The sequence below is a fragment of the Ascidiella aspersa genome, chromosome 8, assembly GCF_963924565.1.
Source record: "Ascidiella aspersa chromosome 8, kaAscAspe10.2, whole genome shotgun sequence".
NCBI lineage: Eukaryota > Metazoa > Chordata > Ascidiacea > Phlebobranchia > Ascidiidae > Ascidiella > Ascidiella aspersa.
The window spans coordinates 15,182,254-15,206,392 of NC_139454.1; the positions used below are offsets into that span (position 1 = coordinate 15,182,254).

Below are 24,139 nucleotides of genomic sequence, written 5' to 3' on the forward strand. Positions count from 1 at the left end.
TTGTTGATCACCTGATGGTGTCATGTGGGGGTGGTTATTTATGGGATTGGTATTTGAAGCTTGGTTCATAGAAACGTTGTTACCGACTGACATATCCCCAGCAGCACACATTCCATTGGACGCCGACATTTTGTGGTGTATGCCAGACAATGTATGCATCCCAGGTACCACATTAGAGTTCATGTTCATACTGTGGCACATCATTTTGTTCGAGTTGTTGCCTATCTGTGGTTGAACACCATGATTATTCCACAACGTCACTGGTGGCACGTTGCTTGGAGCTGAATTGATATGAGCACCACTAGATGAGTTCCAACCTAAAAAAATATTTATTTTATTATCCGTTGGGTGTTGGCTTACATTAAAACATTTTTAAATATTAAAACACTTCGAAACAAAGAACAAAATCATACAACAGCGTACCTGCAGAAATTTAATTTTTTAAATCTTAAATTTAATTTTTTTAATCTTTTTTCTTTGGCATAGCACACAGTACAAAAGTGACTTGTGATAATTCTGATTGCTGTTTTTTTTAATTTAGCAAGCTACAGTTGTTTAAAAATGTACAAGCGGTTATTAATATTACTATTATTGACAAACCAATATTATCCTCATTTTAACTTGCATTAAGTGTGATGGTGAATGTTTTCTGATAAATGCTACATAAACATGAAGGCACGTAGCATAACGTTATCAAAGTATCAAGGAGATTATTACCTAAAATACCTAGGGTGTCTGGGCTTTTGGTATTGCTAAAAATGTAACTTTTCGTCTTGTTTACATGCATTAAAGTCAGATTATCACATGTCAAATTTTAATTGCGCATGCAGCACTGTTGAAGTGCTGTAATGAACCTATGTGACATACGTGGATTCATACCCTTTGGTGCGCTTTTTGGTTTCACTCATGTAGAGAGGCTTAAATGGAAATTTGTTGGTGTTAATATTTTCAGGGACAAAGTGATTTTGTGATAAATTTGTGCATGCCAGACAGCCTCTTTTTTTAAACTCCAAAATTACAGGTTTTGTTGCATTTTTACCAATCAGTTAAGATAGCTATAAAGCAACAAAGGGGAAGTTAAAAACAAAACAGGCTGATAAGACATCAATGATGGATTGCAAGTGCAAGATTCTTACTATACCGAAATGTATGTTTGGTTCTTGCTAGCTACATTTTTCCCTTACCTAACACTTTAGCTAATCAACCTGCATCATGCTGTGATTACTGCTTAAGTTATACCATTATAATTTCATTCCATTTTACCTACATTTCGAAAGATACTACATTCTGCTAAAAATGTTTTGTTGTAAATGCAATGATATATCTGTAACAACCACGACTACAGAGTCAGGTTAAAATAACCACAGTCCGACTCTAGCCAAAAAAATTAACTGGAGTTCCGGTCAGACCTTAAAGCCATTTCACTTTCACCCATTTACATAACTAAATATGTTAAACGTGTATCATTGCATTCATCCAATAATTAAATATTGTTGGAAAATATTACACCACCCGTTACACTTTTTACAGCTTGCGACCTTTTAGGTGTTGAAATCTGGTAATGCACATGTCGGACTCGGGTAGTTTTAGGCAGTCTTACTCAACTCTGACTCCCACTTCCCTGGTTACAACTTTGATAGCCAAAGGTTCATTTTTAAGATTAACGGTGATGTTCAACAGAGAGACCTGGTGCAAAAAGCACTTGACTGCCTTGAAGTGGGAATTTACATGCTGGTCAAGGGGTTGAGGACTTATTTAGTGCTCCGGAATGTTCCTTAAATAATTGAGAATGGTGGTGACATTTTGGAAAGCCAGTATCTTTATCATAGCATTAGCAACAGCCTGGAAAACAAGTTACTTAAAAACATAAAAAGTTGAAAGACTGATTAAGATTTTATGATCTGTCTAACCCCCTAAACCAGTGAAATTATCAAACTTTTTTAATGTGCTTTTCCTGAAAACAAAACAGACATGCTAAACCAAAATTTTGCCATGCCTTACCCATTTTTAATTACCACGGCCCTAAATAGTCCGGGGTAGGGAACAGTAAGGTAAGCGTTAATCAATAGAAAGAAAATGTGGATTTATAAATCAATAAAAGTGTGTACCCTAAATATATAACATTTAAACTTGTAATCACCAGGCTTAAAAGATTTCTTAACAAAATACATTTACTATTTCTAAACAAGCTATTATGTTCTATTCATATTCAGGTTTTCACTGTGTTATTTTGTAAAAAAACATGGGTATAATGGTGCGTTTCCTGCAATCTTGTTTATTTTATTCTCTGGCTTCTCCTTGTAACCCATACATTAGAAGAAGAGGATGTAAATGTGTAGTTAAATGTCATTGTGAACTTTGGTGTCGATCAGAAAATTATTAAAATTAAAGCCTACTTAATAAAATATTTAGAAAGGCACTAGACTTGGTTCTAATAATGTATATATAATATAACCAAATAATTATTGCTTTATTGTTGCCATATTTACCATGCTAGGCTCATTTTTTTACCTGTGTTACTAGCTGGACCGGCAGTCTCAAGTCTTTACCCCTCACTGGATGAGTACATGGGATTAAACCTGCACTCAGATGAAGTAAAACAAATAATGCCCATGGTTTCTGTTCAACATCAAAACCAGGTTGCTGTAGCTGATGCAACTGTATCAAAGATAACAGGTAAATAATATGCCACACAGCAGTTTGAAGGGGACAGCCTTGTGATAACAGGCCACTTTTTTGTCATTTTTTAGTTAGATAAAAGTAGAAATTAACTATTACAAAATAGTTCTAAACTAGGTTATTATTACCAGATTAACTAAAAAAATTGGTTTAGATAAGAGTGAATGAATTTGATTTGAAAAATATTTTCTTGTTTTCGAGCTGTTAAACCGTTAACATGAAGTTGTATGAATAGGATGCAAATTGATTTCAGTTTGAATTATGGAATCCACAGGTATATATTCAAATCTAACCCTGCTGTAGTATTTGCCAAGAATTAATAGCATAACATGATAACATGCTGGATACCTTTGAATGGCTATTACCAAAATCATTTGGCCTATATGTTTTAGTGTAAAAAATCTTGCCTGCGGTAAAATGTTTCAACTCACAACCTCAGCTATACCGGGGTTCATAGGCTCACTGTTACAAAGGGCTAGATTACAATACATACCTGTGTGGATTATAACGCTTAGTTGATTTTCGAGCCTTGTCTTGTACCAAAATCCTAAACCAGGAAGTCAAACAACTGTCCTTATTGGTACTTTAATATGCACCACATGTGTCAGGCAACTGAACAAAGTTGGTAGCTTACAATGTTCAATATTGCATTTTTCATGCACATACCCAAATTTCCCCAAATACATAACATAACGAAATAAGCTATTTCAGTTACACAACTTGTTTAGGAATGATTGCCCCTATCAGTAGTCAAAATGCAATTGGAATGCGACGGGCCGAAGTAAAGCAAGGTATCCGAATGGTGATTCTTTGCAAAGATGGAAAGGGAAAACTTGGATTAAAGATTAAATCTGTTAGCAAGGTACTACAGCCCCTTGAATGGGTATATAGGCACATTACATGAAAATAAGTACAACAAAGTTTTATTGTAATCTGATTGTGAGTGTTGTCTGGTAACCATATTTTTGTTTAGGGGATATTTGTAGCTTTTGTAAGCAAAGGTTCTCCTGCTGCAATGGGTGGTATTCGTTTTGGCGATCAGATTTTACAAATTGATAATGAAACGTTGGCTGGTTACACTACTGACAAGGTCATGAAAATACTAAAAAAAAGCAATCCACAGAGAGTTGAATTTGCCATTCGAGATAGGTAAGAAGCATAATTTTCTGGTGTGTTTTTCTGATGGGGGAATACTAACTGTTTGTTTTCTTTAGGCCGTTTGAAAGAACAGTTACACTTCAAAAAGACAGTTCTGGTCATGTTGGCTTTATATTCAAAGAAGGAAAGATAACAGGATTGGTGCAAAATTCCTCTGCTGCCCGCAACGGCTTGCTTATAGATCATAATTTGTGTGAAGTCAATGGCCAGTGTGTGATTGGCATGAAGGTAACTAAAATAAGGGCTTCATAGAAATCCAATTAACAACTGAAAAACCGCTAAGGTTTTGAGTTTTTATGTAATTGACAAATTCAGCTGTTTTTACAGTACACCAGTATCAAAAATACCATATAATCCTAATATCTCACATCAGTAGCTAGAATTAACATTAGTGTAAAATCGAAGTATCCATACACATGTGTGTGGAACTGCGACCTAGAACTTCAGAAGGATACCAAACGTACTGACCAACAATAATGGTGCACAGCATCATAGTACACTTGAAGCCATGTAGGGCAGTGCTTCCCAACCTTAATGCAAGTTTTTTTGTGCAACCCACAATGAGATATGACCAAACGAATAAAGTTACATAAAACCTGCATCTTTACTACTGACGTGCGTACTGAAATAGTTAATGCAACACAACACATCTAATTTTGTTGCATAAATGTTACGTAATGATAATGCAATAATTTCCCGACCTTATAGAAAACCGTAACATTTAGAAATGCTTCGCAACCCAGGGGTAGGAAAGCACTGTTGTAGGGGTCTAAACCACCGATTAACTCATGACCTCTGTCAAACTGGGACCATCAATCTAACCAACTAAGATATGCAAGCTCTGAAGAGAGAGCAAGTTTAGAAACAACAATTGTATCCTTTCCTGCTACATCCTGAACCTCCAGTTGTGTAAATATTAATTGACTAATAGTGAAAACCAAACTTCCAAAGAGTTGATTTAGCCACAGTACATGTGTATTATTTTTTCAGTTGAGTTTATGGTGTTACTTAGTTATCATTACTTGAGTTCAGGTAACATCCTGCTATTTAGTTATGCATTTCATATTTTTATGCATACGTCAAAAATAAATCCAAAAGTCCCGGCCCCCCATACTTACAGTGCTTCTAGTATGCAGATATAAGACGAAGAATTAAATTCTAAATTAAATTGCTGATTCTAAGTTGTAGCCCTTCAACCACTTACAATAGCTCAAGGGCCACCTGAAAGAATGTTAACCTACTGGTTGTGCTATGTCATACTACATAAACGGCAATATTAACAAACATTTATTTATAGGACAAGGACATTCAAGATGTAATGCTAAATGGTGGAGAAAGTGTAACTGTTACTATCATGCCAACATTTGTGTTTCAACATATTGTAAAAAGGTAAATTTTGATGTGTGTCATTTTTTATGATGTTATAGACAAAAACCTGACTTTGCAAGGTGGTATTCTGGCAAAGTAAGTGTAGTTTCACACTGAAATCAAAGACGAATCCTTGGTTTGAGTTTGAGAAAAAAAAAACAAAGGCTTCAGACCATAATATCTGAATAAAATACAATATGCATCATCTTTGTTAAAAATCATTTTATAAAACAAGTGCTACCAAAAAGCCAAACAATATTTGCCGAACTATTTTTCCTGAAATTTAGTGGTGGTAATGATTAGGGCTGTTAAATACATTTAGAAAACAAGGTAAATTAAAACAAAGATTAGCAAATACGAAATGTTTTCAACAAATAGATTTGTTGAAAAAGCACAGTAACTTATTGTGTCTCTATGCATATTTTAATTTTATAGAGTGCAACATGCTCATGATGCTTTGGTTACAGAAAACGGGTTAAATAGTAACAGAGAGTTCTTTTAAAAACACAAGCAAACTAGTTTGGTATTTCGGTAATGGCCCAAATAGTATTGGATTGCAAGAGCTTTTTTACCGCACCAGATCGAAACAACATTTTACGGGGCTTAGTGTATATATTTCGCGTGACAATGCTAGTTACGCTCAAAGTAAGACTGCTCTCTTGTGTATAATTCAGGATTGTGTATTTTTTATTTTTTTAAATGGAAAAAAGTTTAACAAGAAAAAGGTAATTCGCATTTGATGTTGTTCTTTCAATCATAGGCGCCGAACGTAGCTGTGCAAAGCGTTTTTTGACACCCTAGATTTCTTGTAGTGCGTCAAACGCCCTGGAATTTGTCCAAGTTTCGTGTGCAATTAGTGTGCAACTCCACTTCTGTGAACACTATATTAAAGATAGCGCAACCTACACCGCAAGTAGCACAATCGTGGTTTACTATATGCGCGACTTTCCTGAATCACATGGGGAGAAGTACCATCTCCGAAAGTGTTCGTTCGCACTTATTAATAAACCGAAGCGGCGCTGAAAGTACGAAATACCAGGTCGCGCTTAAGCTGATGAGAAATTTGTGTTCAGTGAAAAATCTTCTGTGATAAAAGATGCGTCAAGCCAATTACTGAGGCTAAAATAGACAAGTGTTAACCTATTTCCTAACTTTTAAACGCCGTATAACACAGTGCTTCGTCTAGCACTCTAGCGTCACAATTCCTAAATGTTTAAATATGCTGAGACGTTTGGTCACTCAAATCGATAAATAAGCGTAATATTCCGAACATAAGCTTTCAAACGCCAAACACGTATAAAAATCCTCGTTCAATAACGCCGACTCCTCTCGCACAAGTCCCTCCCCCCATTTTCGTCAGGGTTTAACTTACTGTCCAAAGCGCGAATGTTTTTAATGTAATTGGGTCACACATCTCAAGCTAATGCGAAACCAAAATTTAAACGCAAAACGCCGTTTTTCGTGTCTTGTGTGGTCGATTGTAAACACAGGATGGATGTTTTTTCTCTTTCATTCGTTCAGGTTGGCTGATTAGCAAAAATGTATTCGACCAACCCTAAGACAAGCCTTCTTCCTTTTTTCTCGCTAAAAACGTCAAGTTAGGGTCGCGCGCTAGTATCCGATTTTGGTGGAACAACATAATTTTTGTAACTAACGCAAAGTCTCTTGAAAAGGTGGTCTAACTGTGACTGTTTAAAGTCGCCTTTTTATGTAATGATAGTTACCGCAAAATTATTTTCATATCCAAAGACCACGTGTTTAGTGTGCAAGTGACACAACTTATTTTCTCTTAACCACTTGTGCTCGCGCAGATGTTGTGCAAATCGTGGCATAATAACACCCGGGAAAACCGATCTTGTTTAGTATTGCAGGTGGCGAGAGACGTGCTTGCAATTTAGCGTGGTCCCCTACACGAAACTTGGGAAACTGCGCTGCTGATGTCTAATTAATCATACATATTCACCATCTTGGTTTAGTTTTTCGCCTGAAGTTAACGATTGCACATTTAGCGGTTTCAAAGCCTGATTCGCTTTGCGTCTTAAAAGGTTCGCTTTTGCTGGACGTTAATTGGCTGTGTCTGGTTATATTTTTGTGACGTCATTCCCTAAGTTGAAATTTTGGGACCCCCTTTTTAAGGACTGGTGCAAAAAACGCTCTGGGATTTTGAAAGTTCGGCGCCTATGCTTTCAATTGTACAGTTTCACATTATTTGTTTATTTAAACATAACTAACATGGCACTATAAAAGTTGACATATCTATCCATGTAGATAAGCTATGCTAAGTCATGAGGGATTTATTGAGCTTAGACTAGGATTACCATATTTAAAAACTACAGTTGCATAGACAAGTCACACTATTGGGAATTTTGTTTTTGAGGACAATAAAAAATCCTTAGATTATGTCCGGTTGTGATATTTTTTGAGGAAACTTATAATTTAGATTTTAAAAAGATATGTGCTGAATTGGGTACTAAAGTTGCTCAATATTGAGGCTTTATCAAGATGATTTTGTTAAATGTGATAACAATTATAACTCATTCAACATTTAATTCACCAGGTTCCAGTGAGATAAAAAATATTGACTTATCTCATCACAATTCAAATAAATAAAAAAGCTCTGCCTGCCAACGAGTACATATCTTGTTAAATAATATGTTTTATACAGCATGAACCTTGGACTTTTAAAGAATCAAGATCATTCTATTCCTGACATCTAAAAAGAATTGTACCCCTACTGTTCAATTCCGGCTTTATATGCTCAAGCACTTAAAAGAGTTGTTGTACATATGTGATATGGTGTTGTGCAGTCTTTTTCTACTATTTGTCATCAAACACTATCTGTTTTCTTTTTATTCTAATAAATATCAGTGGTTCTCAAACTGGGGTCCGCGAGCCACCTAAAATCAACACAACGCTTTCAGACAACTTACTTTTCCAACCAAGCTGATTTAGTTGTTCATTCACGTTTTTAAACACTGTGGGCTGTACGGTCATGGTACTGTTCGCGATTGTTTCACTCATAGCCCAGCTGATAACAAAGTGCACTCGTCCCATTGATACCATTGAGAACCACTGCTCTATATGGTTGTGCAATTGCTATGAAAATAAAAATACCTGTACATATAAAATGAAGTCTTATTTATTTGATCAAAGTTTTTGTAGATTGGTTACAAGTAACTGCTGATGAGAGTAGAAAAACAAATTTAGAACAGGTTAAAACGGTTGTTGTTTTAACACTTTTAGTGGGTAGCAAAAAAGAAAATAAGCACCATCATTTATTAAACTGGAACTCAACAAACAGTAAATAATAAAGTTTTGAAAACAAAGCACAAAATATAACACTGCAGTCCTATAAAGAGGAGTAGTGCCAACAAAACACCCTACTGGTAAAAACTAACAATATTTGTATTGCTCCAAATTTAGGCAACAACTATTGCAAGCAAAAACATTTGTGATAAATTAAATTGTGTATTTTTGGTCACGGGGTAGCCCAACAAATATTTACAAAAAGTATCTATGAACATTTACAATATTAAAGCACTCGCACATAGTCTAAAAAACGTCAAGAATGTAGTAAAATCATTCTAGGAAAGTAAAAATAAAAGCAAGGAAAGTCAATTTCTTTGCACCATTTATAAATAGCAGTGTATTATTGCTTCTAAGTTCATAAAAAGTAAGATCTGATAAAAAATAAAAAAAAATGTGTACTCATTAAAATCATTGTTGTTTTTTAAATATCATGCAAGTTTTAGAGAGAAAGATCATTTGCATGTGAACTACTTTCCGTCAAGAAAATCATTTATTAAATTAAGTTCTCCGTTTGGTGAGTTTGGCATTGGAAATGTGGACTCTGAAAATCCATTTAATGAGTCATTTCCTTCACCCAAAGAAAACCCAGAATCAGAAATAGTAGAATTGTTTGTTGGCAACATAACAGGGGAAAACACATGTTGTTGATCACCTGATGGTGTCATGTGGGGGTGGTTATTTATGGGATTGGTATTTGAAGCTTGGTTCATAGAAACGTTGTTACCGACTGACATATCCCCAGCAGCACACATTCCATTGGACGCCGACATTTTGTGGTGTATGCCAGACAATGTATGCATCCCAGGTACCACATTAGAGTTCATGTTCATACTGTGGCACATCATTTTGTTCGAGTTGTTGCCTATCTGTGGTTGAACACCATGATTATTCCACAACGTCACTGGTGGCACGTTGCTTGGAGCTGAATTGATATGAGCACCACTAGATGAGTTCCAACCTAAAAAAATATTTATTTTATTATCCGTTGGGTGTTGGCTTACATTAAAACATTTTTAAATATTAAAACACTTCGAAACAAAGAACAAAATCATACAACAGCGTACCTGCAGAACGCATATAATTGTTCACACTTCCACCAACCATCTGTGATGAACCGATATTAGGAGGAAGACTTTGGCTGTGGTGTTGTTTATTTTGTTGTCCATACTGGATGTTTTGTCTACCAGTAGGAATGGGGTGCCTTAGCATTCCTGCTGGTGTCATCTGGCCTGCTTTATGGCCAGCATTCATGTGGTATTGTTCCACCATATATTTCTGTGTCAAAATTTTTTACTTACAGGTCGTTCTAAAACATAACAGAAGAGCAGATTTTACCTGTTGAACAATTTGACTTTGTTGACTGTTGGCCAGTGCGGCCTGATGGACTCTCATGTTGATTGAGGAAGAACCATTAACCATTGCTCCAGAGGGGAGAATGGGCTGCTGTCCATAACCGCTTTCATTCTGCCTTGGAAATGCGTTACCAGGCAAGTTTCTTCCAAGGCCCCCTGCATTGTCAAACAATTTATTAAAATCATTATACATTGTCCTGAGTCTTGAGGACCACGGGCACACCAAGTGAACATAAGGCTAAAAAACAGCCTGGCATGATTACGTCTTCATAAAAGCAATTTCTAGACCAGTATTTTTTTAATCAGGTGAATGTTTGCAGGGGTGAACCGTCAGAAATGGACGATAGCTTGCGAGCAGGGGGGATATTCCGGGTGTTCATTTTGTGCTGTTATATATAGACGAGATAGTTTTATCATATCATGAGACAAGGGTGAATGGAATCTGGATTGGTGTTAGGGGTGAACAAAACTAAAAAAGTTTAAGCACTGTTCTAGACGACCAGAACATTACCTATAAACACAGTAGTTAAAATAATTAGTAAACTGAAATTCAATATTTAAAATTGAAATTCATATGGATGAGCAGTATACATTTACCATTAGGCATATCTCCAGGTCTGTGTAAATTTCTAGGCATTTGTTGAGATCTAATATTTTGAAATTGCTTGTTTTGCATTGCTTGCAGCTGGTTAACATTCATGTGCCTAAACATAAATACATTTTAACAAAATTAAAATATACAATTAAGTTGAATTTTATACGATAATTCATACCCTTGACCAAACATAGTCTTTGTTGTCATCCCACCGGCAGATTTGGGAATGCCACCCTGATAAAAACTCTCAGAGGGATAGTTTGGTAGTCGTGGTGTGGCATGTGTGTTGTGTTGTTGCTGCTGGCGACTTGCCAAGAGAACATCATGTGCAACTGCTGCTGCCTCCTTGTAATTACTGGATTGTGGTGCGCTGGGATGTTGAATACCACTATTGTGTGCTGCTGATGGGGCCTGAAATGCTGGTGTATAATAATAACAAGAGGTTTTTCAATTGATTCAAACTAAAATTGTTGATTTTAGAACAAACTAGGATCTTACATGTAAAGTTCTGCATATCGGCGGATATATGTTGCTGTTGGTTAATTGAGTGCGAGTGGCCTTTAAAAGAAAGGTTTGATGACATGTTTAGCGATGTTGACGTATTTGATGACCATGTGTTCATCACTGAAAAACGTTATGTGAGTTATTGATTTTTCTAAACAAAAATTATTAAAAGAGATTACATACTAGGCATGTCAGGTCGCTTGGTTTTTTCTGCAAGTTCCTTCAGTTGTTGAGCCCTTGAAACATCTGACAAGGGCATTCCCTGATTACCCAAACCAGAAGCCATACCTTGGCTTGGATGATGATGCATTGGATTAAAAGACTGTTGCATTTGATTCTGCGTTGAAGGAGCAGACATGTTCACCCGCTGCTGTCTATGCATGTTATCTGCCATAGATGATGGCATACCACCAGGCATCTGATGCATGTTCATTTGAGGTCTTGGAACTGCCCCATAGAAAGATGACACAGCAACATTGGAGTCATTGACTCCAGGATGAGGTTGATGGGAAACAGAATAGGATACAGGGGAGGGTGATATTGACTTGGACAGGCTTGTTGTTGGGTGAGAAAGTCTTGGAGCAGATTTGGGAGCTGCTGACAATGACCCATTCGTTGTTGGTTGACCATTACTATGAGGCATGGGGTGGACCTGCTGCTGTGCTTGCTGTTGGTTTATATTAAACTTGGAGTTGACAGACACACTTAATCTGTTTAAAACATGTGGTTATTCTGTTGTAGTTTAAATAATGTTGCTTTGATTCGAATTTTTTAAACAATAAAAATATTTGTATTTTTAGGATTTTTTTACAAATATTGACAGGTTTTTAAGATTATTATACCTTTGAATATGCTGACTTGTCATATTGCTACTTGTAACGTTGCTTGTATGGCTTTGCTGTTGGTATGAAGAGTTGTTATGGCTAAAAGACATTTTGTTTGAGGCACAACCATTACCACTGCCATCAGGAAACATCCTGTTATTGTCAGATGTATTGTTGTTGTTGAACAAATCTTGACTACTGGACTTTTCACTGTTTTGCTCATTAATGAATCCGGGAAAGTCCGGCTTTTCAGTTTTGCAATGGAAAATGGCCTCTTTCTGCAAGAAACATTAATGCTGTTAATGGTCACTTATTTGTTTCAATTAAAATTAAAAATTGCGTTAATTATTATTTCATCTGCTTTGCAATATATGACATAAATTTACTGTATGATTGCTTTCAACATGTGGTTGACCAAGTTGTTGTTCCCGAGCCATTGCCCCCTCTTGTTGGGGTTGACCCATGTGTTGTGATTGGGTGCCGGAAACAGGAAAACCAGGCAAGTCATCACTTTGGGACAAGTCACCCAGCAAAGTCTACAAATGCATAGATCTGTTATCCAAAACAACACTTTTTTATTATCCTTTATATACCTGTATATATGAATACTAACAAAGGGCAGGATCTTGCCCAGGAATACACAGCCTCTCCGACAAAACCCTAATTTTTAACACCGGGTGTGTTAATTAAAAGAAAATACAGTTATAATCGCTTTGTTTAAAGTAAAGTCAGGGATAATGGCTAAATTACTTTAATTTCAAGATTTAATTAAGTTGTAGACTAGAGAAAGGATATATCTTAACCAGCCATTAGCTTTTATGATATAAGGTCATTGTGGGCAGACTTTATTTGCATGGATTATCAGGTTTCTTTCTGAAATTATATAACATTAGTTATACTAACACAGCCAAACTAAATTTTACTAAATAAACTTATTTCAGTGTATTTTCTTATTAAAATTCTCTTACATCCAAATCCAGATCTGGACCAATGAGATCAGGAAAATTTTCCAATCCGTCTCCCATATCTTCACCTTGTTGAGTCCTCTGTCCATTACCCATTGTTGCACTAACAAATGTGTTTTGTGACATGTGGTTATTGTCCTGGCCCATCTCTTGTTTGATGTCTTTAGATCCCACGTTCACACTTACCGATTGCCCATCTGAGTAAGACATAGCATAATAAAAATAGATAGTCGTCTGGTAATTATTTTTTAATGTTTCGACAACAAACAACCTATTCAAGTTGCCTTCTTCAAGGCGAATGACAATGACTGCTCGCACATACAATACATAACAAAAATAAAATATGGGCCACTTTGTAGTAAAATAGTTATTCACTGTACATAAAAAATCTGTCACAGCGCACCTGAATTGCCCATGCTAGAAGAGTTGATGCTAGTATTCACATTAACAGTTGTCTCGATTCTTTGCTGTGGTTCATTGCTAAATTGTTGCACAATCTGAACAGATAGGCTTGATACTTTGCCCTGCTGTTGACAGACACTTGGACCTGCAAAAAATAACAATAATTTGAAAAACTCCCGAGCAAATTTATAACTGTTATGTATTACTCTTAGATTTAACTGCAAGACATCACCTTGTTGCTGTGGTTGTTGCTGTTGCTGCTGCTGTTGGAAAAAGCCTGAGTCCATTTTCATCTTCTTGGCAGTTTCAATATTGGCAGTGGTAGCAAATTCAAACTGCTGACTTGACAAAAAGTCACCAGGCATATTTCCGCTAGGTGGCAGCGTGGAGTCGCATGCATTATGGGTGTTGTTTGGTTTCTGCATTGCCCCAGTCCCGTCATTGTTGCCACCAACGCTGTTCACCTCAAGTTTTCGTTTTAGCTAGGCACAAATAAAATCGTTGCCAACGTATTACAAACTACTGCTAGGGCTATGGACCTTAACGTTTTTCCCGTGGACCTTTTTAACCTCTTTTTAAAACGCAACCCCCCCTAAAAAATTAGCAGGATAACTTGGGCAAATTTTAAACAAGTTCTAAGAGCATTGAACAGTTGTATGGAACAGTAGTTTTAAAGTCATAGTTCATGCGTGTGCGTGAAAACTTACATATTAGTTGAGAACGTTGTGTTGCGGCAGTGCGGGGGGGGGGGGTATTTTTAAACTTCCTTAAAGGAAAACCACCAAAAGCCTGCCACTATTCGACAGTTCGACAGTTTCTAGCTTCAAATTACTCACCGACATTGTCGGAAATAATTGCTAAAAAATATTGCATAACATTGTAAATTAATTACCATTCTTCGTGTTACGTCGTCCGACCTTGATTCCATTCCTTGATCGCTAGACTGTTTTGACCTCCCAGTGTCCTGCTAAATATAATGGAGTTATACAAATGATTTAGGAGCTTATATTAAGAGTTTCTAATATCGGCTGATTTTTCTCTCCTACCACCGATATATCGGAATAAAAAATTTCCGCCGATATTTTACCGCCAACTTTTCATAGTTTCTGTTTTATGCGAATTTGTGATTTACTTTTAATAAAAAACTGCGCTTGTCCAAGCAGTCCTTTGTTGCTACGCGAAACAGTTAAGTCGTCCAATAAATTTTTCGCTTACTGAACACGGTACCAAGCGTAAAAATTCGCGTCACGACTGATGCGTTAACCAGCGAACATACTCCTTATGCTAGCCTAGTGTTCTTAACCTTTGATACCCTGTTAAATTCTGCAAGCTTTTACAGAAAGTATCTGTTTCTTTCGCCTATAATTGCCGTTAACACGGGACGGATCCAGGACTTTTGTTTCGGGAAAACATGAAGGCTTTAAGAAATAAAGTTAAGTTGCTGAAATACGGGCTGTTGACCCCTTCGATTGATGTTGTATGTACGAACAGGATGCAGCATGCAATGGTGCTATGGTTTTTTCTCGACTCGCTCCATTTTGAGCTTACGTAGCTTAGTTGGTAGAGCGACGGTCATGGTATGACCGGATCAATTTATAAATTTCAAAAGGATACGTGACGCCCTGATTTTCTTCAAAAAAAGCATAAAACATAGAAAAGGGGATCGAAGTTCGCGCGGAGCGAAAAAATATGTATTTACATGGGTAAAGTTGGCAAAAAACATAGTTTGGGCGTGCCCGTGGCCCATTTTAAAATACGCTGTATTGTAATGTTTTAGAGGATGTTCCCGTCGAACCCCTGGGGTTAGATCGAACCCTTGTTGAGATCCAATTTACTAGCCGTAGGCAAGCATAATGCTTGCAATTAATTGTAATTTGATAACGATTTTGAAAACAGGTCAAACCACAATCGAGATAAATGCAAGTGATGTAGGTTTTAAACGATGACAGCAGCAGAAAGCAACACACAAAAAATAATAAAAATGCAAAACCCTTAATAACTTCAAAAATGCATTACACAGATCCAAAGCTATATTCTTAAAGAACACGTTAAGATACCGTCATTATTTAGCCAACCACATGGTAAAGGCGATCACAGCGAACTCCAACTTTAACTTTCTTAATAAACACAATTTGGGCAGCACGTTAACTCGTATGGATAAAAAAGCGCGTGTCATGAGATTCAACTACGCTAAATGATTGCACCAGTCCTCGTAACAATCCTAAATCAGTAAACGTCTTTGCTCCACAGAGAAAAGGAAGAAATATAATTTATTTTCGACGGCGCATCGTCAAAAGTAACAGGAAAGTGTGTTACGCTTGAGTGCCCACACAAATCGAAAGCAGGCAGTATTCCGGAAAGCAAGCAGAATAAGGCCATTGGTTTCACCTGTCAGTTCCGGAACGGCCACTTCAGAGAATCCCTAGATTTCTGTTTTGTGTATTTGTGGACATTAGCATTACTGGTAATAAAAAAGTACAACTTTTGACACACGAAAGACAAAATTTATAGAGTTGCTTTCGATGCGTGATTCACCACGTCACCATCTTATACGGTTGCAGGACAACAAGGAATTGCTTAAACATAAAGTTTTGGTATTTAAAAAAACATAAAAAATGCCAAAATTATGTTCCGGTGTAAAAACATGGACTACTAATGGTGAAAGATATGAAAACACGTAAAACAATGTACGATAGCCGTAACTGACGGGAATAATTGCACTATCATGTCTCAGTCGACAAAAGCCGAGCCTATGGGTACTGTGCTCCTATTCAATAGAAAACAGCGCGCGTGCTTAATTCATTCACACCAACAACATTACAATAGACAATAAAGTTCGTTCTCACGGCGTTCAGTTCGGTACGATATTTATGATGGGCTAATGTTTTTGCAAACGACAGTATTCACATCAAAGAAAGAAGTAAAGATTCCTTCAATGGTCCAAATATTCAAACTTCATATTTAAATTTCGTTATAAATTAGATTAATAGAAATTATATTGTATTTTTACGCTACGAATTTTAGCAATACCTAATAAAACTGCTGCTCGAACACAGATAGACAGAGTAACATATAAACTTTTTAAACAATTATTGTTTTTGTATTTTAGGTTTGTTGACAATCACACTCCAAACCCTTGGTTTTTAACTGTGGGCAAGTACTCCCAAAAGAGTAATTCGACATTTATAAGCAAAATTGAAGTAATTCGCCTTCAGGTAGTTTACATGTAATCGTTAAGAATGAGGCCCTTTTAATGTTTTTATTTAATTATTATTTTATTGCAGGCCACGCTAAACTTGAAAAGGGTTAATTGGAATCTATTACATTTTTCTCAGGGTTAAGCACGTTAATTTTTTTTCAACAATCACAGCTCTAAACCTATGCATCAGTACCCAACAAACTCAAACGGGGTGGCTAAAATAAGCAGCCGCAAAGGAAACTGTTAGGGACAATAATTGTCCTTCGCATGTGTCACCCGGAACCCAGTTGAAATATGGAAACGAAATGGGATGCGACCAAAAACGGCACTCATCATTATATCTAACAACAATACGTTAAACTGACAAAACCGTCAAGAGCAAGCAACCACCCCAGTAACTTTAAAGGACTTCAATTAATAGGTATAGTGATATCTTTCAAAATGTTTTTTTACGCAATGCAACTAATAAGCGAAATAACTCTTAAGGTATGTTAGTTTGAACAAAAACTGTGCATTAGATTGTATTAATCTTATGTGAAACGACTTAATAATAAGTAGCAGTGAACCAACAAATATTGCTATTGCGTTTCCTGTAGTAGTAGCAACGCCAAAGGCAAGCCGGCAATTACTTAAGTTAGTCAACGCCTGTGGCGTAAGGTCTGGTCGATGTGTGAAAAACAAGTATAGCGAAGGATAAAATACTTGTCCGTTTTACTATTGAGTAGTATAGAATGGCCAAACGCGCTTAGCGAATAAAAATTTTGGATAGTGATGTCTAACAAAGTTTTGTATAAATTATTCACTAGCTAACAAAGAATCAAACAACCTAACGAATTGTACTGAAGAACGCAGCGGTGTTCTGATAAAGGCATATTTGGGAGAAACGATCCGTTAATATAAAAAAGTGCTGTATCAAGTATTTGGGAATGTCGTACTCACGTTATTGTCTTATAGCATACGCTTGCACCACCTAAAATCGGTTGCTCTGGAAATATAGCTCTAATCGCAAAGTACGTTAAACTGTTAACATAACCATTGTTTTAAACTGGGGTGGGCAAGCTACGGACGCACGAAGCAACGCACCACATATTTTGGCTATTTTACCACAAAACGCAAATTTATAAAAAAAAAATGTTTTATTAATTGCATTTTTTGCGCTTACGCTTGCCTTCGTTCTCTTGAATATATTTTGACTTTTTCTAATTGCAGAAAAAAAACCTTTCGCATACAGAGATATTACATTATCCTGCTTAATTAAAAACATGCGTTTTAGCACGCAACTAACGGCTCGCGGGATTTTTTTTACAATACAAGAACTTGCTGACCAGTTTAAATTATCTAGCAGCGCCAAGCGAGTTTAAGATCGTATTTTAAGTGATCCATTTCTCCGTTGGGTTTAACAAACTTAGGCCCAAATTTTGAATATTGTTTGGATAATTGTTTGCTTTTAATTAACAATATATCAGTATCATTAATTTTAGATCGACATTTTTCTATGGATATAGCTGATGCTATAAACCGCAAACAAATTTCCTAATTTTTTGAACTTCTAAATTTACCAATTCCTTTTATTCTCACAGCTGGTTGCTTTAATGTAGTATACGTATTAATGTGTTTAGCATTATGCAAAAAATTATATATAACACAAAAGTTGGTTACAGATACATAAACTGAATGTTATATTATTACATGTTAAATTATAAGTTATTACTGTATCCCAGAATATGAAAAATTGTTATTTAGTATCAGTCAAAAAACCTAACATTGGTTGATCTTTATTTTGTTTTAATGTCTGTGATTTTTATCCTGATCTAACATTACATTGTACTTTACTTGCAAATAAAATAAGATTGATTGGTTAATCAATAATGAGAAAACTACTAATAGTAAAATAGAAAAGATTACTTTTGAGTGATGAAGTTATTCAAAAGCATGTAAACAATGGCACAGGATTAACCCTATATGTTTCACAATAAAATCAATTTATAAATCATTTAGTAAGCAATTGCGACATACAACTACTGTCTTAAAGTAACCTGAAACCTAAGTGACTATATTTGGAGGGTACCTTGCTGTTGTATAAAACTGTCAAATGCTTTCAAAGAAGGTCTAACATTGGGTCCAGGACTAGTACTAAACAACAGATGTAAAAACTATAACTCAGACCCTAAATCACCAAACAATTTCAACACAAATATTGGCCTGATCAATGTCAACCAACAGTAAAAAATGTTACATTTAAAGTAAGGGATACATACTACACCTACAGCAACAATTTCAGATGTTTAAATCTTTGGATCAGCATCAGATCCACTAAATTAAATGCAATGCAAAAAACAATCTAACAATATAAAAAGCTTGATGTACAGTGTTTACACCACTGCTCAAATGTAGGAAGAGCACAAGTGTGTGCTACACAAGTTATTGTAGCTTGCCCTAAAACCAGTGTAACTTTACTGGCCGAAATGGATTTTATAATTGAAACTTGGCACTTTCGTGAAATTGGTACCATAAATGCATTAAAATAAGAAGATTCTAGTAAAACTTTACTTCCACACAAACTCAACCATGATTTATATCCGATGTAAACAAAACATAATGTCAAAAGGCAAGCTTAGTGAAGTAAAATACACCAAGCGAAACTTTTTTGTACTACTGCACTGGTTTAACCAACACCAATATTTCAAGCTGTATACAAATTTACAGCACAAAAGTAAGGGAGGGAGCAACTTAGCAACTTATGATTAAAATCGCCAAAAATTAACATAACATTCCTTTATCTTCCCATTTTTTGGTTTTACGATCTTTCCTAAAATATCTTAAGCTTTTAATGCCATATTTGAAAATTTGCTTAATAATTTTTTAGAACAGCAGCCAAGATTAATCATACAATAACAAAAGCTAATGAAACTTTAACAATGACATTTCATGGGTTTCAAGCATATGTATAATCTCCCTTTCCACTTTAGTATAAAGTTTCAAAGTTTACAGTTGTTGTATATTTATACTCCTGGTAGTTAGTGAGTTAAAAAACTATTTTGAAATTTGAATTTTGGCGCTTAAATGTAACATAGCCTAAAAAAAGCTTTAAAAATTAAGAATGTTTCTAAAGCTACATCTGAATAATTGCTTAAGGTCAAAATGCCTGTCTTATAAGATGTACATTTTGTGTTAATTCTACTGTTTTTTACAAAACACAAATCATAATTTTTACTGCAGGAACAAATAAGGAGCATTAAGCATTATTCACATTCGCAAATATATATTTATGTAAATATGCTGAGGTGTACAAAGCAAAAAAACAATCACATATATATGTCTCTAGATCAGTGGGGTCGCCTAAAATTTTCTTTGAGTCGCGCGCTCACTCACCATATGTTTCTGTTTTACTACGATTATTGCATTTTGTTTTCTTTACAGTGATGTCACACTAATAACGTGACTGAGTACATAGCAAAGATAAGCTTTTGTTTCTTCTGCATAAAATAGGTGTTTTCAGCTCTTAGGACCTGCGGGGTTACGAAGATTTCAGCAAATATTTATTTTTGGACTTTGATACATTTAACTTACCCGACTCTGTCCAATTTCGTGAGTTAATTACTTTTTCTGTTTTCAACCACGTGGCTTTGTTTAACGAAATTCGGCTCAATGAGTATATTAAAAACGAAACATCGTAAATTGCTTAGAAGTAGAGCATGCCATGCGGTTATGCTTACGCAAAATAGGGCTTCGTTTTTAATATTGGTGGACACCATGTAGGCAAAACCATCACACAAAATGCAATTTAGTGTTGAAACAAATTGAAATGTTGGTGTTCATTTGTGTGCTAAATTCAAATTCATAATTAAAATAAAACTTCCCAAAAGAAATCATTTAGGTGCACATATGTAGCCACAGTTCCCTGGAAATGTGAATAATTTACGCATATTTGCTCCTGGTACTTAGTTCCAGCATTATTATATATATATTTCATTCCAATCTAAAAACAAAATGAAATAAAAAAAAAAATCTGATTTCATTTATTTAAATTGGGGGGGAAAGGGTTTCTTTTCTTTGAACTTTCTCTATGATTTATATGTATCCTCCCATGTCTCATAAGACAACAGTACCCAGCCATCATATAAATATTCCACTGACCTTGGGGCAGTGAAAACTTCTCTATCTCTGTCAAACAATCCCATTGCCCTACATTGGTATCATTTACCATAGATTTACCAAGTTTGTGGAAACGCTTAGCTTGCTCTATACTTATAGTCCCTAATTAAGTAATCCAAATGATTGTGTAGAAAGTACAGATCTAAGCTTATGTTGGAAACTAGTTTTTGAAATATGCAAAACAGATTAAAAAAGTTCTTCATAATCAAGTGATTTGGTCTTACCCAAAAAACTTGCTCACAGTCACAACCCAGCTCAAACAATCCAACCTTATTTTTATCTTGAATCAAGGCTTTGATATATTCCTTGTCTTTTATTAGCTGTTTGAACTTTATATTACTCTGTTTTTTATAATTTCATTTTTTTATAATTTTTCTGGCAACTAAACTCAAAAACGCCCAATGCTTATCACAGCTTTTTATATACTGCTTCATTAGCTTGATGTGAAGAGGTGGTAGCAATACTTTGTCACAGATGTTATCTTTCTCTTTGGCTATTACTTGTTCCAAATGCTTTGTTTTAGCTGTACTATCCCATCAACATTCAAGAATTAATACAAAAAACTGATAACGTTGTTGGAATCAGCTACCAGTATTACCTTAAAAGATAATTTGTGTCCATTACACTTCTGCAAAACTAATGTGAATGGAGTGAGGCTTAATGCTATACTTTACCTATTTCCTCATTAAAACTAAGCAAAATATTAAATTGAGTTTTTTTTTGAAAATATTGATATGATAGAAAAACTCTTGGGGTCATTGAAATCAGCATCCAAAAATGAATCCGAATAAGTCCTCTTATTGTAAACAGGTAGACCCATGAAATATTTTGAAAAATTAGTTAGTTTTCGCCCCAAGTTCTGTTGTAAAACAGATGGCTTTATGACACTGCTGTTCGGTCATGTAGAAGCATGTTTAAAACAAATACTGAGTACACCTGTTAAATAGAGTATAATAACTTTTAAACAGGACAAAAATCCACTGATGAATGTTCGTAAGGGTGAGCGCTGCAACCTATTTATCTTTCTATAGGGTACGGTAGGAAAAAATCACTTCTCACTCAGATACTCAAACAAAGTTTAACATAACCCCTTTCAGTCCTTAAAAGAATTGTAATTTGGGCATATTTGGCAGTTCTAAAAAGACTGTAAAATTGTTTAATATAAATATAGTTTTAAAAATATGTAGTAGATGTGATTGTACAAAACAAAACAAGGAAAACGTTTCATTTTAATTATTCGTAATATTGTAATATTCAGAAATAAACAGTGTAAGCAGTTTTAAATAAATAAATAAAAACATGTAAATAGCTTTAATAAGATTGTTTATTTTTCTTGCATCAGACTTGCTTTTATTTGTGTTATCTGTGTGGTATATTGCACCACTTGTTATCATGCAATGTGCCACTGTACTATATCAAACTGCATCCTATTTTTAATTTCAAATTAATTTTTGAAACAACTAGAAATTATGAATATTAGACAACTATATATGGAGGAATTAAGTTATACCTACAGTTTTATATTTGCCAGTTTTCTTTGCTCTGTTGTCATGGGCCTTTTGCATTAGCATGTTGGTTGCAAGGCGGTCGTTCTCAGAGCGTTGATGTTGTGTTGACATATGTCTATCCTGACAATCCTAAGTTATAAAATGTTTAACCTTAATGACTTAATTTATATCTTAAATAAGGCAGAATATTTAAATTTTGTGACAACAAATTATAGAGTTAGACATTTAAAATTATGTCTGACCTGGGAATGCTGTTTGCAGTGTTCCATTCTTTGTTTCACTCTATCAAATACCATATTTCTTGGAGGATGACTATAATGAGCACATTCACCCGAAGACATTGTGTGGCAATGCCAATGTTAATAACCTCAATAAGTTTACATGAAGCCTCTAACATATGTGAAACACAGTATACATATTTTTAATATGTGTATAGTTTAATTAGCACATCAAATATTTAATCTAACGCCCAAATGGTGTTTAATTTTAAATTACTAGCAGGTCACAAACAACCCACAACATAATACAAAAATAAACTTTTAAGTAACTAGTGATTTTAAAAGTCTGGTATAAGCTTGCTAAAGGAGGCTAAGCTATCCTATAGCAAATGTAAGCAGGTCTTGGTGCTATTAATGCTTATGTTGTGGTGGTTGGTGGCCACTAGCTTTTCGGCACGACATAATGATGAATTATTCATAATCCAACTGTTTCGAATGGTATCTTCTCCAGAATTCCAACACGTTACAAATTTGAGTTGATCAAACACATAAAAGTTATCAAAATATTATTATCCTAAAATTTAATAAAACGGCATAACCTGTTGAACAATTTTGTTAAGTGGTAAGATTAACAACGCATAATTTTAATAGTCACAAAAATGACAATGTCTTTCATAACCCTAGGAAACCGCTACAGATCTGCCAGTAAATTAAGAAAACGTCATTCTACTAACTATAGTTGCTCCAAAACAAAATTTGTGAAACTCTGACGCGGCGATACAACCCACAACTGATCACCAATGAACAACAGACGGAGAAAGCAAGGATTTTTTCAGAGCGATTAGTTCTACAAGGGCAGTGGCTCTTAGTTCTCCCATTTTCTCCGCCATACGATGTTTTGGCTATTGTCTCAGGGCGAAAAATGGAAGCCGGGCGCAGAGAAAGCTGCCACGGCGATTTGCTGTTTCTTTCTATTCTCTTCGCTCTCCCGTCGCTAGTTGTGGCGGAGTTCTCCCAGTTCCACTACTACTGCTACTGCCGCTCCTAGGAAACCACTACTCTCACAATCAGCAGTCTGCTTTTCGATATAATCATTGTCGCTTTACCCCTTCGCTGCCTGTACAGTGTGCAAGTAATGTCATGTGCACCGTAAAAGTTTGGGCGTATTGTGCTCGTGTTTTGCTCCATTCGCAGTATTACAATTTTAGTCCAGTACATGTAAATAAAAAACTTAAACTAATTAAAACAGACGTTTTTTGCTGATTTGTTTCGAAACAAATGCCTGAATATCCACAAAAGTCGCTAGAAAAATATGTTGTCTTAGACGTGTTCCATGTATATATATTTATGAGCGATGGTTACAACTGCTTATACAAACTCGTGGTTGGTTACATATTAAAGAATAAGCTGAGTGTAACAATTGATAATGATAAAATGGTGATAAATATACCAGTATTTATTAGTGTAACAAAAAAGTTTATTACACAAAATTGATAAATCTAACTAATAACGTCATTAGGTGACAACGACAATAATTTAGACCAGTAACTGTGGGCATGGGTTATTAGGAGTAGTTTTTTGGGTATATCGGCATTTCTTTTAAGTATTTGCAAGTTTTTATTACATTGCCGAAAATTAAAAATATATGTCCAATGTTTCGAATACGTTTTCCGTTTTTCCGTGACGCACTTGGCGGCCTTCAACGGCGCATCGGTAAGAAGCGCAGATCTAGGTCAGGGGCAGTGCTGCGGAGTCGGTTAAAAATAACCCGAGTCCGACTCCGGCCAAAAAAATAAACCCGAGTCCGACTCCAGCAAAAACAAAACGACTCCTCGAGTCCCGAGTCCGACTCCGACTCCGCAGCCCTGGTCAGTGGTCCGCAAATACTTTTAATCGCGACCCA

The 24,139-nt window shown here is 35.6% G+C and overlaps 2 protein-coding genes across 3 annotated transcripts; one reads left to right on the plus strand and one right to left on the minus strand.

Annotated features, from left to right (window-relative positions):
• Positions 1-495: 495 nt before the first annotated feature.
• On the plus strand, positions 496-8,346 carry LOC146136276 (syntenin-1-like). Its single transcript, XM_083396057.1, has 6 exons — positions 496-2,676; positions 3,408-3,541; positions 3,653-3,828; positions 3,894-4,065; positions 5,135-5,226; positions 7,871-8,346. Exons 1-6 carry the CDS (start codon positions 2,568-2,570, stop codon positions 7,920-7,922), a joined length of 735 nt encoding a protein of 244 aa, XP_083252183.1. The 5' UTR covers positions 496-2,567; the 3' UTR covers positions 7,923-8,346.
• A 116-nt stretch (positions 8,347-8,462) lies between these two features.
• Positions 8,463-22,593, minus strand: LOC146136277 (uncharacterized). Of its 2 annotated transcripts, none has more exons than XM_083396055.1 (15): positions 22,261-22,593; positions 22,025-22,147; positions 14,049-14,120; positions 13,389-13,638; positions 13,158-13,301; positions 12,758-12,951; positions 12,176-12,325; positions 11,808-12,067; positions 11,149-11,675; positions 10,960-11,085; positions 10,640-10,880; positions 10,464-10,570; positions 9,850-10,022; positions 9,579-9,789; positions 8,463-9,472 (listed from the first exon to the last, which is right to left on the minus strand). In XM_083396055.1, exons 1-15 carry the CDS (start codon positions 22,357-22,359, stop codon positions 8,982-8,984), a joined length of 3,168 nt encoding a protein of 1,055 aa, XP_083252181.1. In that variant the 5' UTR covers positions 22,360-22,593; the 3' UTR covers positions 8,463-8,981. The 2 variants fall into 2 exon arrangements, with proteins under 2 accessions (XP_083252181.1, XP_083252180.1); XM_083396054.1 differs by having other exon boundaries at positions 14,049-14,123.
• Positions 22,594-24,139: the final 1,546 nt, after the last annotated feature.